The 14,563-nt window shown below is 43.7% G+C and overlaps 1 protein-coding gene across 3 annotated transcripts in view; it reads right to left on the reverse strand.

The window, feature by feature from the left end:
- WDR48 (WD repeat domain 48) overlaps positions 1–14,563 on the reverse strand; it is a 43,232-nt gene that overhangs the window by 4,951 nt on the left and 23,718 nt on the right. For 2 of the 3 annotated variants that reach the window (XM_015062777.3, XM_027040725.2), the window contains 8 exons: positions 12,494–12,568; positions 11,294–11,396; positions 9,680–9,777; positions 8,432–8,539; positions 8,023–8,119; positions 4,858–4,953; positions 2,561–2,666; positions 1,389–1,476 (listed from right to left, as the gene is read on the reverse strand). In XM_015062777.3, coding sequence (XP_014918263.2) covers positions 1,389–1,476; positions 2,561–2,666; positions 4,858–4,953; positions 8,023–8,119; positions 8,432–8,539; positions 9,680–9,777; positions 11,294–11,396; positions 12,494–12,568 — 771 coding nt within the window. Of the gene's footprint in view, positions 1–1,388; positions 1,477–2,560; positions 2,667–4,857; positions 4,954–7,965; positions 8,120–8,431; positions 8,540–9,679; positions 9,778–11,293; positions 11,397–12,493; positions 12,569–14,563 lie in introns of all 3 variants that reach the window. The other variant, XM_027040724.2, reaches the window with a different exon arrangement.

The following is a 14,563-nucleotide window of genomic DNA, read 5'->3' on the forward strand; positions in this document are numbered from 1 at the left end:
TCTAGAAACAGGCCCATGTGCATAGAGAAATTTAGTGCCTGATAAAGACAGCATTTTTAATTACTAAGAAAAGGATAGGTTATTCAAAAAAATTGTTTTGGCACACTGGCTATCTGTTTGGAGGAAGTTAGCATCCTACCTCACACTAAACAGCACACATTCTCATAAATTACAGATCTAGACACAAACAATGATCACAGACGTACTAGAGAATAGCCAAGCAAGATGTGACACTCAGAGCCATGAAGATCAATCTGATTACATAAAAATTCAAACTTTTTGCCTGGTAAAAGACACCAACCACGAAAAAGCAATACTTCAACTGAGAGGCACAGATAATAGTCAAAGGGTGACTGTTCAATACGAAGAAGTCCTACAAATCAGGAAGACACACAAACTCCCCAACAGAAAAAGGAGTGAAGGATACAGAGGCAATTCACAGGAGAAGCACAAACAGCCAATACGAAAAGATGCCTAACCTCAGTACAGATGGAAACAAACAAACCAACCCACATTAAAGACCGACAAAGCAAAGACCGACAGTGTCGGTCAGTGTGGAAAAATGGGCACTCATGCACTGTTGGAGCCTCTGTGGGGGCAAATGGGCTGTATCGTAAAATTTAAAACATGCAGACCCTTGGATCCAGCAATTCCACTTCTAGGAATTTCCCCAAAAAGTATACAAAGATACACGTACAAGGATGTTGACGGAAGCATTGTTTGTGATAGAAAACACTGGAAACAACCTTAACGTCCCTCAATCGGGGACCAGATAATTAATTAGGACACATTTATACAAAGACATACTATGTAATCATTAAAAGGGAATGACCCATATGACGTACAGACATGAAAAACCATCCAAGACATATTTTTAAGCAAAAAACAAAACCAAACCAAGTTGCAGAACAGAATGTGTAATAAGATTTTGTGCAAAATAATGAACTGCGTGTGTGTGTGTGTGTGTGTCTGTATCTACACACACACAGAGGCACCTACACACACCTGGATAGTCCCTGCTTGTGTATGCACAGAAAAAAGTCCTGAAGGTTGTGCATTAAACTACGAAAAGTTATCGCTCTAGGGAGAAGGACAGGAGTGGATGGAAGAAAGGGATGACTGGGAAAGAGGTGGGCGTTTGCCTTTATTCGTTTATTTTCTTTAATAAGCACATGACATGTTTATAACTCAATCCAACAGAGATCTAAACTGACACGACTCATTACCAACTTCTTCCGCAGCCCTGGAGCTGCAGGGAAGCAGAGGGGGATTCCACTTGGAGCCTAGTTTTGACTCAAGTTTAGGACGGCACAGTCTAAAGCTGTTCTCATGCCGCCTTCGTGATCTGGAAAGGACAAAAGGGCGAAGCAGGAGCGAAGGACACTTACATCCACAGTGATGTCAATGACCCATTGTGGCACTGTCTCATTAAGAAGCATCGACTCAGTCTCACCCCCGGAGTCTCGGCAGAGCAGCCTAAACATAACCCGTCAGGTAGTAAGTGACACAAGCAGCACAAATGACAACCCCCCCGTCAGCAAACATTAGAGGGAGGGACCCTATGGAGCTCATTCTGGGCAACCCCCCCTTGACGGCAGCCAGGCGGCCTGACTCAGTCTGCCGGGAGGGAGAGCAGGGCCCCAGACCTCGAGGCCAGGCGCACACTAGTGCCGCTCCTCTGAGTCGTCGGGTGACGACAGGAACCCTGGGTGGAGGCGGAACAGCCCGGAAAGCTCTCCTGCGGGGCTCCCGCTCCCGTGCACGGCACAGCCACCCCCCCTCCCCGTGCCTGACGGGGGGCGGGGCAGGAGGATTCTGAGCTCAAGGGCAACAGAAGCGCAGAAGCGTTCCTCTCACTTCTGGCCCAGAGGAGACTCTAGTGAGCTCCCCTGTGGCTCCAGCAGGGCCTCGCTGGCAACCTGAGGGGAAGCTACTCCAGCTTCCCCGCGGGGCCTCACGAGGGACTGACCGCCTTGCACCTCAGGCTGGGGCACCACCGAGCACGACGGTTCTCAGGAGCAGCCCAGGCGGTCCTGCAGGGCCCAGCCCGAGGGAAGTGCCCTGCTCTGATGCTCTGAGCAGGGACACCTGGGGATTCCTGACCCCCCAGTCACGCTGGCTTCCGTGAGAGAGAGGGAGAGCTTCCTGCAGAAACCACCAGAGAAGCTGCCTGAAAGCAAGGTCCCGACCTTACTTTCACACGAGAGGCTCAGCTCTCAGTTAGAATGGGGCCGACTGGCATCAGACACTGAATTATGGCACGGAGATGGAAAAGCTTCCGAATCACACCCATAAAAGTTAGTAATGAACAACTTATGTTTGGACGTGCCTGGCTGGCTCCGTCAGTAAAGCAAGTGACTCTTGATCTCAGGGTTGTGAGGCTGAGCCCCATGTTGGAGTGATCACTTTAAAAATAAAATCTTTAAAAATAATTAATCAATTGGCTAAAAAAAGTAAAATCTTAAAAAAAAACAAACCCCAGTTTATCATGTTTGAGTCCGTATCTCTTAGCAAATGGGATGCTCTCTTAGGCAGGGTCTCCGACCTTCCTTACCCATACCTGAACAGTGTGCGTCCCCCAGCTTCACCAAAGATCACAGGAGTGTGGGGGGGGACTTGAAAATATCCATTTCCCTTCTGCACTCGGTTCTCCTGCTCCCCATTTACTAGGAAAAGATGCACATGGTGTCAGTATCCAGAGCTAGTGCTCAAATGTAACATTTTGTTTCTACAGGCTTCAAACCGCCAAGCTTTTAAAGTTCAAAGTCTGAGAAGTCAGCCAGTCAGATAAAGGTACAGAACCAATCAAAGTTAAATTTCCACAAAGAATAAGGACGGCAACTTGGGGTGTACCTCATGGGAAATGACTGTATACTTTTAGGGAATTTTAATCCAAGACATTAACATCTGAGATGTGAAATAAAGAGCGAACCATCTACTTCAGCCACAGGGAAGTCTAGGACAGCCTGTTTACAAACGGCGGTCCGCTGTTGTGCACGTGGGTAGAACACCAAGATCAGGAAAATTTCTGCGGCCAGAAACAAATTTATGTTTTAACGGCCGCCATAGCCGATGGCAGAGGGATCAGCGAAAAGTAAAACCCCCAAAGCGGCCCGAATCTCCTTCTTGTTATTCCCTGCAGATTTCATTTCCCTGCTTTCTTCGTAACCTTTTGACGAAGTGCGGTTGAGCCCCACTCCAGTGCCACTTTGTTCACAGAGACACCTCTGGTGAATCTGGAAGCCACGTCACCCTCTGACCCTACAGCACTTTCAGACCCTCTCCCACAGCACCCGACACCTCCCTGCAATCTCATAATGCTCTATCTGCTCCATCCAAGGAGCTTTCTGCCCTGCCGGAACGTCAGGCCTGAAAGGATGCGGTCCGTGCCCATTTATCTCTATCAACCCTGCCAGCAGCTCATGACAGGCCTCTGGACGCCTGAGCTGCTCACCGAGGGGCATCTACACGACTCTGGAGAGCCCACGGTGCTGGTGCAGATCACCACACGGGTGGAGCAAGCAGTGGTCTGGCTGCACGGTGGGTGGGTCCCGCCCTTACTACGGCAGTTTGATTTGAGGATGACCCAGATTCCTGCGACTCTTTCCTTACTCCCACAGCCAAAGCCTGGACGCCAGTGGTGCAGACTGTCCTACTAGTTTTTGATCTTGATCGTCTACTTGGCCTCTAGGGCATTCTAACTGTCAACCTGCAGGTGGAGAGGGACGGGCATGGCTGGGAATGACATGCCCACAGCTACACAGCTGATAAATGCCAGAGCCCACACTGAGACCTGGCTTTTTCCACCCTCTGCTGAAGATCTTTCCGTTGAGTTTCTCTGGCTCAGAGCCCCCTGTACGATTCTGATGGGGAGGGGCGTGCACCAGATGACACAGAACAAAAGCCACCACGGGTGGGGTCGGCGCCCTCTGCGACAGGGATATCAGAAGACTGGCTTGCAGAGAAGCATGCACAAGAGACCTTGCGCACAAGAGATTTAAACTGATTATGGATGAATCAGCCAGAACAAAGGCTCTGGCAGGAGGTCCTGGTCATTACTGGCCACCAGAAGTGGGCGCTCTTCAGCAGAATCTTCAGAGAATTCAGAGAATATTCAACAGAGTGAGCCCTTGGCAGGTAGGACTCAAGGATTCTTCAACTGGCTAATAGGTGACAAATGAGCTGTGAAATTGTTTTCTTTTTTTTCTCTTCATTCAATCAAACTGAATCGAAATTACAAACTTGAAACATGTTCTCCTCTACTGCCCAGAGAAAGTTATTGCCACTGTCTGAGGCACACATAACTTTTCAATGTCCTCAGTGACATTAATTCTTTACAAATACCCATTCGCTTATCCTGACACTTCTGGGTTGAAATTTGATTCTTTGAAACGTTTGGAGCCAAAATCAGGTAGATCATCAGACTAGGTAATGCCTGTGTTTCAGGCCGAAATGAATCATGACCAGGTAAGGACAGAAATGGCTTCCTGATGCAGCTAAGTAGCTAGCTCTGGAGGTGAGTCCAGCAGGACCACAGATGCTCTGAGGAACAGTCTTCTTTGGAAGAAGACCGCTAAGCCGCTTGCTTTTAAGGAGAAGGTCATTTGGATATATAGGGTTTTTTTTACCCATCTTGAGCAGCTTCACGGAAAGTGCTCTTGGAATCTCAAGTCAAGACCGGACGTTCTTTGATAACGTGGAAGGGTGATAAATTGGGCACATCACAAATATTTATTTTGTCATGATTTAGTAAATGCTTCCAAACATTTCTTAAACATCCTTAGAATAACAAACACTCCAAGCATCTTAAACTTCTGAGTAATTTTAAGTCAATTATTTGGATATAGAAACACGAACCATGGTTTACTTCATTTTCTTCTTCATCCATTGGATTCACGTGTGTTCTAGGCCAATATTCTAGGAGTGCCTGCAGTAAAAGTCCTCCTAAGTTCACTGCAAAAGAGTTAAAATGAAAAGACATGGAAAAGAGAGTTATTAGTTTTCACCTAAAAACAGAGGGAAAGAAATAAAAATTGTTTCCACATATTCGGATGTTACACTCGTAACCCGATGCCAATGATGTTTAAAAGACTTTAAAGATTTTGCCAAGTCTATTAAAATTTATCTTAGAATGTTTCAGCAGTGATAATACGGAGCAATTAACTGGTTGTTCTGATAATATGGAGCTATCTGGTTGTTCAGATATAACCATTCTTTTTTTTTTTTAATGTTTATTTTTGAGAGAGAGAAAGAGCAGGTGAGCAGGGGAGGGGCAGAGGAAGGGAGACAGAGAATCCCCAGCAGATGCCGTGTTGTCAGAGCAGAGCCCAACGTAGGGCGTGAACCTATGAACAGTGAGATCATGACCTGAGCTGGAGTAGAACACTTAACCAACTGAACCACCTAGGTGCCCCAAATAGGACCATTTTAAAAAAATGAACAAAAACAGACGCCTGGGTGGCTCAGCTGGTTAAGCGTCTGACTCTTGATTTTGGCTCAGGTCATGATTTCACATGATTTCTCTCTGCTGACAGTGGGGAGCCTGCTTGGGATTCTCTCTCTCTCCCCATCCCCCGCTCACACTGTCTCTGTCTCTGAAAATAAATAAATAACTTAAAAAAAATTAAAAATGAACAAAAATGGGAATTACATTCTTTAAAGAACTATTTCCATATGGAGCCACTAAAACTATATTTATGTACATCAGGTATGTCTACATACTACATTCTCAGGAGAATAGCAACCAAAGATGTAATCAACAAAATATAATAGACTTTTATACGTTTCTTCTCACAATACACAAGAATTAACTCAAAATAGATTAAAGATTTGACTGTCAGAACCATAAAACTCCTAGAAGAAGGGGTGCCTGGGTGGCTCAGTCCGTCAAGCGTCCAACTTCGGCTCAGCTCATGATCTCGTGGTTTGTGAGCTCGAGCCCCACGTCGGGCTCTGTGCTGAGAGCTCAGAGCCTGGAACCTGCTTCGGATTCTGTGTCTCCCTCTCTCTCTGTTCCTCCCCTGCTCGCGCTCTCTTTCTCTCTCAAGATTAAATAAAAATTTTAAAAACTAAGGAAAAAAAAAAAAACCCTAGAAGAAAACATAGGCAGCAAGGTCCTGGAGCTTGGTGATGATTTTTTGGATCTGACACCAAAAGCAAAAGTGAGCTAGTGGGACTACATCAAGCTAACCAGCTCTGCACAGCAAAGGAAACCATCAACAAAATGAAAAGGCAGCCTACGGCATAGGAGAAATCTCTACAAATCATAGATCTGATAAGGGGTTAATACCCAAAATATACAAGGAATTCATACAACTCAACGGCAAAAACAGAAATGGAAAACAAGCAATCCAATTAAAAAATGGGCAGAAAGGGGCTCCCGGCTGGTTCAGTTGGTGGAGCATGTGACTCCGTTCTCAGGGATTGTGAGTTCAAGCCCCACACTGGGTACAGAGATTGCTTAAGAATAAAATCTTAAAAAAAAAAAAAATGGACAGAAGATCTGAATAGACATTTTCCCAAAGAAGACATACAGATGGCCAACAAGTACATGAAAAAAAATGCTCAACATCACTAATCGTCGGGGAAATGCAAATCAAAAGCACAATCTCACACACATTAGAATGGCTAGTACCAAAAAGATACAAGGTAAGTGTTCATGAAAATGTGCGTAAAGGGAACCCTCTTACACTGTTGGTGGGAACGTAAACTGGTGCAGTCACTGTGCAAAACAGTATGCAGTCTCCTCAAGAAATTAAAAATAGTAAATGCCGTATTATCTCGCAATTCCACTTCTGGGTATTTACCCAAAGAAAATGAAAAAAACCAACTCAAAAAGATATACACACCCTTATGTTCACTGCAGCAGTATTTACAGTAGCCAAGATATGGAAACCAAGTGTTCATCGATAGATGAACGGATAAAGAAAAAATGTGGTACGTAGGTACAACGGAATGTTATTCAGCCACAAGAAAGAACACAATCCTGCCATCTGTGATAATTCAGTTGGACCCTGAGGGCTATGTGGAGTAAGACAGAGAAAGAAAATACCAGATGATCTCACATATATGTCGAATCTTAAAAAGAAACAAAAGACAAAATAGACTGGTGGTCGCCAGAGGCAGGGAGCAGTGACGTGAAGAGGATATCAAAAGGTACAAACTTCCAGTTATCACGTAAGTAAGTCACGGCGACTACTATTGTGCACATTTGAAAGCTGCTAACAGGGCAGATCTTAGATGTTCTCATCATAAGCAACAACAACAACAACAAAAATGTGTAACTATGTACGGTGGTAATGGATATTAACTAGATTTATGATCATTTTGCAATATATACAAATATTGAATCAGGTTGGACATCTGAAACTAATATAATGTCACATGTCAATTATACCTCAATTAAAAACAAACAAACAAAACAAAGGAAGACACCAGAACTGTTTCCCAGCTTCACTTTTCCTACCCTAACAGATTTCCAGAAAGGATTAGGGGTAGAGAGTGTGCTGTGTGTTTAATTGTTAAAGGTAAACCACAGACTGCGAGAAAAACCCAGGCCCCCAAAACATTTATTTATCTTAAAACCAATTTATTCAAAGTTACTTATTTATTTATTTTGAGAGAGAAAGAGAGCCTGAGCTGGGGAGGGGGGAGAAAGGGAGGGAGAAGAGAATCCCAAGCAGGCTCCGTGCTGTCAGCGTGGGGCCCAACACAGGACTCAAACTCACCCACCGTGAGATCACGACCTGAGCCAAAACCAAGAGTTGGACACTTAACCGACTGAGCCACCCAGGCGCCCCAAGACCCCCAAAACATTTAAAATGGTATAGTATTTTCAAATTCCATGAGGGAATATATGTATTTCTTGAAAAGTGATTTAAAAATGCCCAAATATTGTTAAAAAAAAAAAGGGAGCACATAGCAAAGAAAAGCAAAGCAAACCAAACACAAACAAAAAAACCTAACCCAGCACAGATCCACCTTCTCTTTCGAAAGGAGGGAGGGAAGGACACTTAAACGCACGTTTTGGATCTGACCCGTCAGGGCTGCTGAAGCCAGCGTCTTTTGCAGAAACCCAAGCAGCAAAACAATCACTCTCATCCAAAGTAATAGTCAACATCTGTCAAAATAAAAACACTGTTAGCAGCATTCCATTTCAACACATTCTCCTAATATGCCCCTACATATCTGTACTAAGTGCTAAGCCACAGATTCAGGACCAAAATGTGTTTCATGGGATTCACTGGAGCTACAGTTTAATTTCCTGGGATACCAAAAGGCACTTTTTAACTGCATTTGGCAAGTATTAACATGAAAAACTTACTGCGTTCATACTTAAACATAGGACTCCGTACTTAATAATACTTAATTTTGAGCTACATAAGAAACTTTCAACTATCCCAAATTGTACGAATATCAGTTGCAAACTCACCCCTGTTTTTAAGTCTACTGAGAACCAATTTGGCACATACACCATCTTAAATCTTTTCTTAATTTCATCCTCAAAATCCACTTTGCCCAGATCTTCAACTTTACATGCCTATACAGCAAAAAGAAAGTATGGGAATTATCAACATAAGTGGTGAACTGATTTGATTCCGACTTAGGTACTCAAAATTTTACACATATTCACATCTGTCTCAATAAAATGGAGTCAAAGAAACATTTCAACAAGGACGTGGCCAAACAGTTGCAGGTAGATGCTTTAAGACAAAAATATCCGCTATTACACTTTTAAGTTAAAAGAAAAAAAAAACCCAAAACACAAAACGTTCTTTTTTTGGAATTGTCATGTTGGTCATACTGATAAAACACATCATCACACTGACCTGGAAGCAATGTTAAATGAGGCACAGACAATCTTCCAGGAACAAAGAACAGTTACTAAACACCCTAGGAGACCCGGGCAGCTGCTGTGAAGAGGAGAGATACCCTACAGGCAGCCTGGTAAGGTTTCTCTTTCTTGACCCTTCTGATCTCTCCTTCACTGCCCTCGAGTGCTCCCCAGAGGCGTGTCCTGACCTCCGCGGGGAGCCCTGGGGCGTTTCCCATCACAGCTCACCTCCATTCCTATCCGTGTCTCGGAATACTCCCTCCACCACCTCGTCACATCAATGTGGCTCTTTCCTGAGGGTCAGCTGTCTTCTCGAAAGCTGACCCTGCTGCTTCTCCTCTATCCCGTGCCTCCCCGATGGCACATGGAGACCACTTATTCCCTCGCCTCCACATAGAGATGCCTATTTCTGAGGCTGCAGGATACTCTAGCCCGTTCCCTCATTCCACCAGGCAACCTCTGTGGCCGCTCTCCCTGAGTAGAGGCTGGGGATCCTGCTAACATCCTACAGTGCACAGGACAGATCCCACTCCACCCTGCCTCCCTCGACAAAGACTTATTTGGCCCAAAATGTCAATAGTGTCAAGGATCAGGAACTGTGATGTATTCTTGTTAAGGCAAGGCAGCATATAGCAGAAAGGTTCCATTCAAATTTTAGGTGCTTAAAAAGATGAACTATGGCCTTACCTATTATTTGTATTAAAAAGTACCCCCAAATAAGCTATTATTGCAATCAAATCTTAACTTACACACTTGCTATCTTGGTTACTACGTATATTTTTTACAATAAACAATACAAGTGATACATGGTCCAATAACTTACGTTTTATACAAAAAGATACTCACCTTCAATACATCCCAATATGCCACATTATTATTGGTATCTTTGGTTAATATATGTCTCTTATCATTAAGAATGTGACACTGAATAATACTAGCACCCCCTAAAGGAAAAAAGAAACCCACACGATTAGCAAAACAATTCTCTATTTAAATTCACAGTATGGCAATAATCACTAATTGGCATGTAACAACATAAATCATAACATCCATCAGAAAGAAGGCAAGTCAAAAGATACATAGATATTAATATATATACATATAATTATATCTAAGGCAATTTAAGGCCAAAAAAAAACTGTCTCATCTTAAAAACAGATTATAGCTTTAAAAACTCACTACTTCGAGGGGCTTCTAGTGGAAAACTGTTAAGGGCAAACAGTTTTACCCAGTGGGAAAAGTTCACAATTATTATTATTGTTATTTTTTAATATAATTTATTGTCAAATTGGTTTACCTACAACACCCAGTGCTCATCCCCACAGGTGCCCTCCTTGATACCCATCACCCACCTTCCCCTCCCTCCCACCCCCCATCAACCCTCAGTTTGTTCTCAGTTTTTAAGAGTCTCTTATGCTTTGGCTCTCTCCCACTCTAACCTCTTTTTTTTTTTGTTCCTTCCCCTCCCCCATGGGTTTCTGTTAAGTTTCTCAGGATCCACATAAGAGTGAAACCATATGGTATCTGTCTTTCTCTGTATGGCTTATTTCACTTAGCATCACACTCTCTAGTTCCGTCCACATTGCTACAAAGGGCCATATTTCACTCTTTCTCATTGCCTCATAGTACTCCATTGTGTATATAAACCACAATTTCTTTATCCACTCATCAGTTGATGGACATTTAGGCTCTTTCCATCATTTGGCTACTGTTGAAAGGGCTGCTATAAATACCCACTGGGAAAAGTTCAATCAGTGACAGAAAATCTCTGAATCAGTCCCATGGCTAACTTTTGCTTCCTGTCTTCCTTCTCTCTCTGATGCCATCTGCACGGACATCGAACTGTAGACGAAGACACCAGTAAGTACCTTGACCCCATACTCCAGCATTCAAGACAGAGTTGCCACTTCCAGGGGCAGCACAGAATACAAGGATCAGACCTGACTCTTTCTGCCTTGTGCCAAGAGACAACATTCAACTCTCTAGATTTTGCAAAGTGGTTTGGCTTTTCCAACACCATCATTATTCTGATGCTAGGCAAAAAGACTGTACCTCAAGAAAGCCCACTTTTTAAAGTCACTAAATCGCATTAAAAAAAAAACCAACAACTTATTTTTGAGAGTGAGAGAGAGAGAGAGAGAGAGAGAGAGAGAAAATGAGTGGGGAGGGGGACAGAATATCTGAAGCGGGTTCTGCGCTGACCACAGAGAGCCTGATGCGGGGCTTGAACTCACGGCCTGAGACGAAGTCAGACATTTAACCGACTGAGCCACCCAGGCACCCCAACACTAAGTAGCATTTAAAAAATATATTTCTTCTATTAAAAATAAACCTATATACTGTGTCTCTTGTTGACAGAAGAATTACATTTAAAGGAAAGTCATCTCCTTTTTGTCTATCTCTTAATAACTATAATTAACCTTAGTAAAAAGTATCGTACCTTCCACCTTCCCTACTCACCTTTAATAACCTGGTCAGGCTGCGTACAAAGTGGTGTTATAGGATTTGTACAGTCATTGTCATAATCTCCGGAGGCTCTGAAATTATGAATTCCCTTCAAGGTCTAAAGGAACAAAATTCATTTTTTAATCATTTTACGTTTTATAATTTGCCAATCCGTTTCATGTGGCAAGAAAAACAAAGAACAAGAAAAAACAAAACAGTAAAGTCAACCACAAAATATTTAGTGACAAAGTACAATTACCTACCACGATTTAAAAAAAAAAAAAAAGTATTAAGAAGGGAATGTCAACATTATCTTTTTGGAGAGAAAAATAAGCAATCTTCCAGGTAAAGCTATTGTTGATTTAAAACTGGGACAATGAAATTTAGACAAGATATATAACATTTTTTACCATACCAAGAAAGCCCACTTGACTGGCATATCAACAAATAAATGTAAACACACTCTCTTTTGTTATCCACACATAATCTGATAAGCAAGAAAATTTAAATGTTCTTTAAATAACACTTAAGGATTAGTAGTATTTTTGATGACTTCTCTATGCGTATCCTCTAATTCTATCCCTGTTCTACAAACCATGAGGGAAAAGGAAATGAATTTGAAAGCACCATTTTCTAATTCTCTTATGCTTAGAAAAACAGAATCCTAGCCAAGTGTCCCTGCCGTGTTGGTACAGGGATTCCCTGCTTTCCAAAAATAAAGCGTTCATATGAAACTTCCATTAGCCGAAACTGTAAAGACAAGGAAGCAATCGCCATTTCATAAAAGCAACAATCCTCTTCCGATTTCTTTTGGTTACAGAAACTGGGTAACACAGGAATTTGCAGAAGTGAAGTAGTATAAAGCAAACTTCTGGACAGTGGGGGAAACCTGTACCCAGGCTGCCTTCAAATGCAGTTCTGTGAGGTCAGAAGCTATACTGGTATTTTTTGGTTTTACCGGGCAACGGTGCCTATTCTAAGCACAACAAATGTCCATCTTGGCTCCTGACAAAGAAGTCGGAAGCTTCATATTGACTTTTACCTTAATTTTAGTACAATCCTTAGGATGATTCACAGAGGCTTTCATGTTTTTGCCACTGTTCAAAAGCATGCTGGGCTTTTTCATCTTGCGCATTTGTTACTGGTATCCGGCAGGTCTCTGATAACAAACCACATGTTTGCACACCTTTGCCAGGTGTATGGAAGCTCACTTACCCATTTATTTACTGTAGACTTAGTCGTCGCAACCCAGATTGCGGGAGGGGGATCAGCTGACCTATCAAGCTCCATCTGAAAACAAAGCACAGAAACATTGCTTTCTTGAGTGCTGACTCTCCTGAGTCGCTGGGACTAGCTATGTATTATTAAATATCGACTCCTGCTGACGGTACCCTGGCATGCATTAAAAAGCTAGGGGGCATGGGGCGCCTGGGTGGCTCAGTCCGTCAAGTGTCTGACCTCGGCTCAGGTCGTGAGCTTATGGTTCGTGGGTTCAAACCTTGTGTTGGGTTCTGTGCTGACAGCTCGGAGCCTGGAGCCTGCTCCAAATTCTGTGTCTCCCTCTCTCTCTGTCCTTCCCCCCACTCGTGCTCTCTCTCGCTCTCAAAAATAAATAATAAGCATTGAGAAAAAAAAAAAAAAAGCTAGGGATGCACAGGGGTACCTGGGTGGCTCAGTTGGTTGAGTGTCTGACTTGATTTCAGCTCAGGTCGTGGTCCCAGGCTCATGGGAATGAGCCCCGCAGAAGGCTCTGTGCTGAGTGTGGAACCTGCTTGGGATTCTCTATCTCCCTCTGCCCCTCTCCCCTGCTTGCTCTCAAATAAAAATTTTTTAAAAAGAGGGAGAAAAGCTAGGGATGCACAGAATAACGAGGCAGTCTCTTTGCTAAAGGAAGCGTGGCCTCATAAAAGTATAATAGGGGTGACTTCTCATCAAAAACAGTGGCTTAAAGTCTGTGTGATTTTAAATTAATTAATTAATCAGGGGATCCAAACAGGTACAGTCAAAAGGATGACTTACATAATTTTTGTTTTTGCTCTTTTATTTTTCTGTTCTTTTTTAAGTTTATTTTATTTTTTGAGAGAGAGCGTGCACGCGTGTGCACACAAGGCGGAGGGGAGGGGCAGAGAAAAGGAGAGACAGAATCCCATGCAGGTTCCGTGCCATCAGTGCAGAGCCTGATGTAGGGCTCAAACTCACGAACCATGAGATCGTGACCTGACCCGAGATCAAGAGTTGGATGCTTAACCGACCTGGCGCCCCTATTCTTTCTTAATGATAAAGAAATAGATCTTTCTCTATGAAGATGTTTGTACTAAAAAAGCATCCTGAGAATACAGCAAAAGGGAAAAGTATGCAAGTAAGTCCTCCCCCCCCACCTAAGAATAGTACACCTGTGAATAGCTTACTGCGTCTTCTGTATTTTTAAAATAGCACACGTATAGAAACACATCCCTGCGCCCATGTACATAGTCTGCACACAAAATCACTCTGTAGTCAGTCAACCACTATTCTTCCCGTGCCAGGAAACGGAAGGTTGGGAGCTGTGGGACAGGCTGGACTCCTCGCAAGAAGGAATCCCCCCAGTTCAGAGCGACGTTTCTTGTAACACACAGCTATGTGGGCACTGAGTCCTTTTTGGCTTTCCTCTCCCCGGGCACTGCAAAACGCTGTGTTTCTCCTCCCTGCCGTCTGCCCCCAGGAGCCTGCTTCCTGCACACAGGCTCTGACTGCAGCAACTCCCTTGCTTCTCTAGGATTACTGGGTGTGTCCCTGGGGGGCACCACCTATTCTGAAGAGCTGTACTCGGCCAGCATGTGTGCGCTCATAGGCCACAAGCATCCCCTCAACCGTCTCCTTTGACCTCTATTCCTTTGCTTCAGCTCTTCCTCTTCTACTGTGGTCTGGGTGTCAGATGTCGCTCAGTTTTGTGGGTATCTGCAGTTTTGTCTCTTGCTTTCCTGATTGTTTTTGGACGATTGTTGTGAAAAGGAAGTCGTGCTGCCTTTATGCCTCCATTTTAAACCTGGAGTTCTCTTCAGTACGGTTTTAACGTGCGATGCTGAGATGATCAGTGAGGCTGAACGCGCGGTCACGTGATGATAGGCCATTCTGCAGTCCAGGCTTCACTTTTACCAGGTGTCAGTATGGACGGCTTCCCAAGTACTCTCTCACCAACACGCCGGACGCTGGTCAGCAATCGGGACGACTGTGAGGTAGAAACGTCAGGTTTGGAGTATGAACCGGCTCGTTCTCTTCTTCCGAAGCATTCTTCCACATCCTCCC

Source organism: Acinonyx jubatus, chromosome C2 (genome assembly GCF_027475565.1).
Source record: "Acinonyx jubatus isolate Ajub_Pintada_27869175 chromosome C2, VMU_Ajub_asm_v1.0, whole genome shotgun sequence".
Lineage (NCBI taxonomy): Eukaryota > Metazoa > Chordata > Mammalia > Carnivora > Felidae > Acinonyx > Acinonyx jubatus.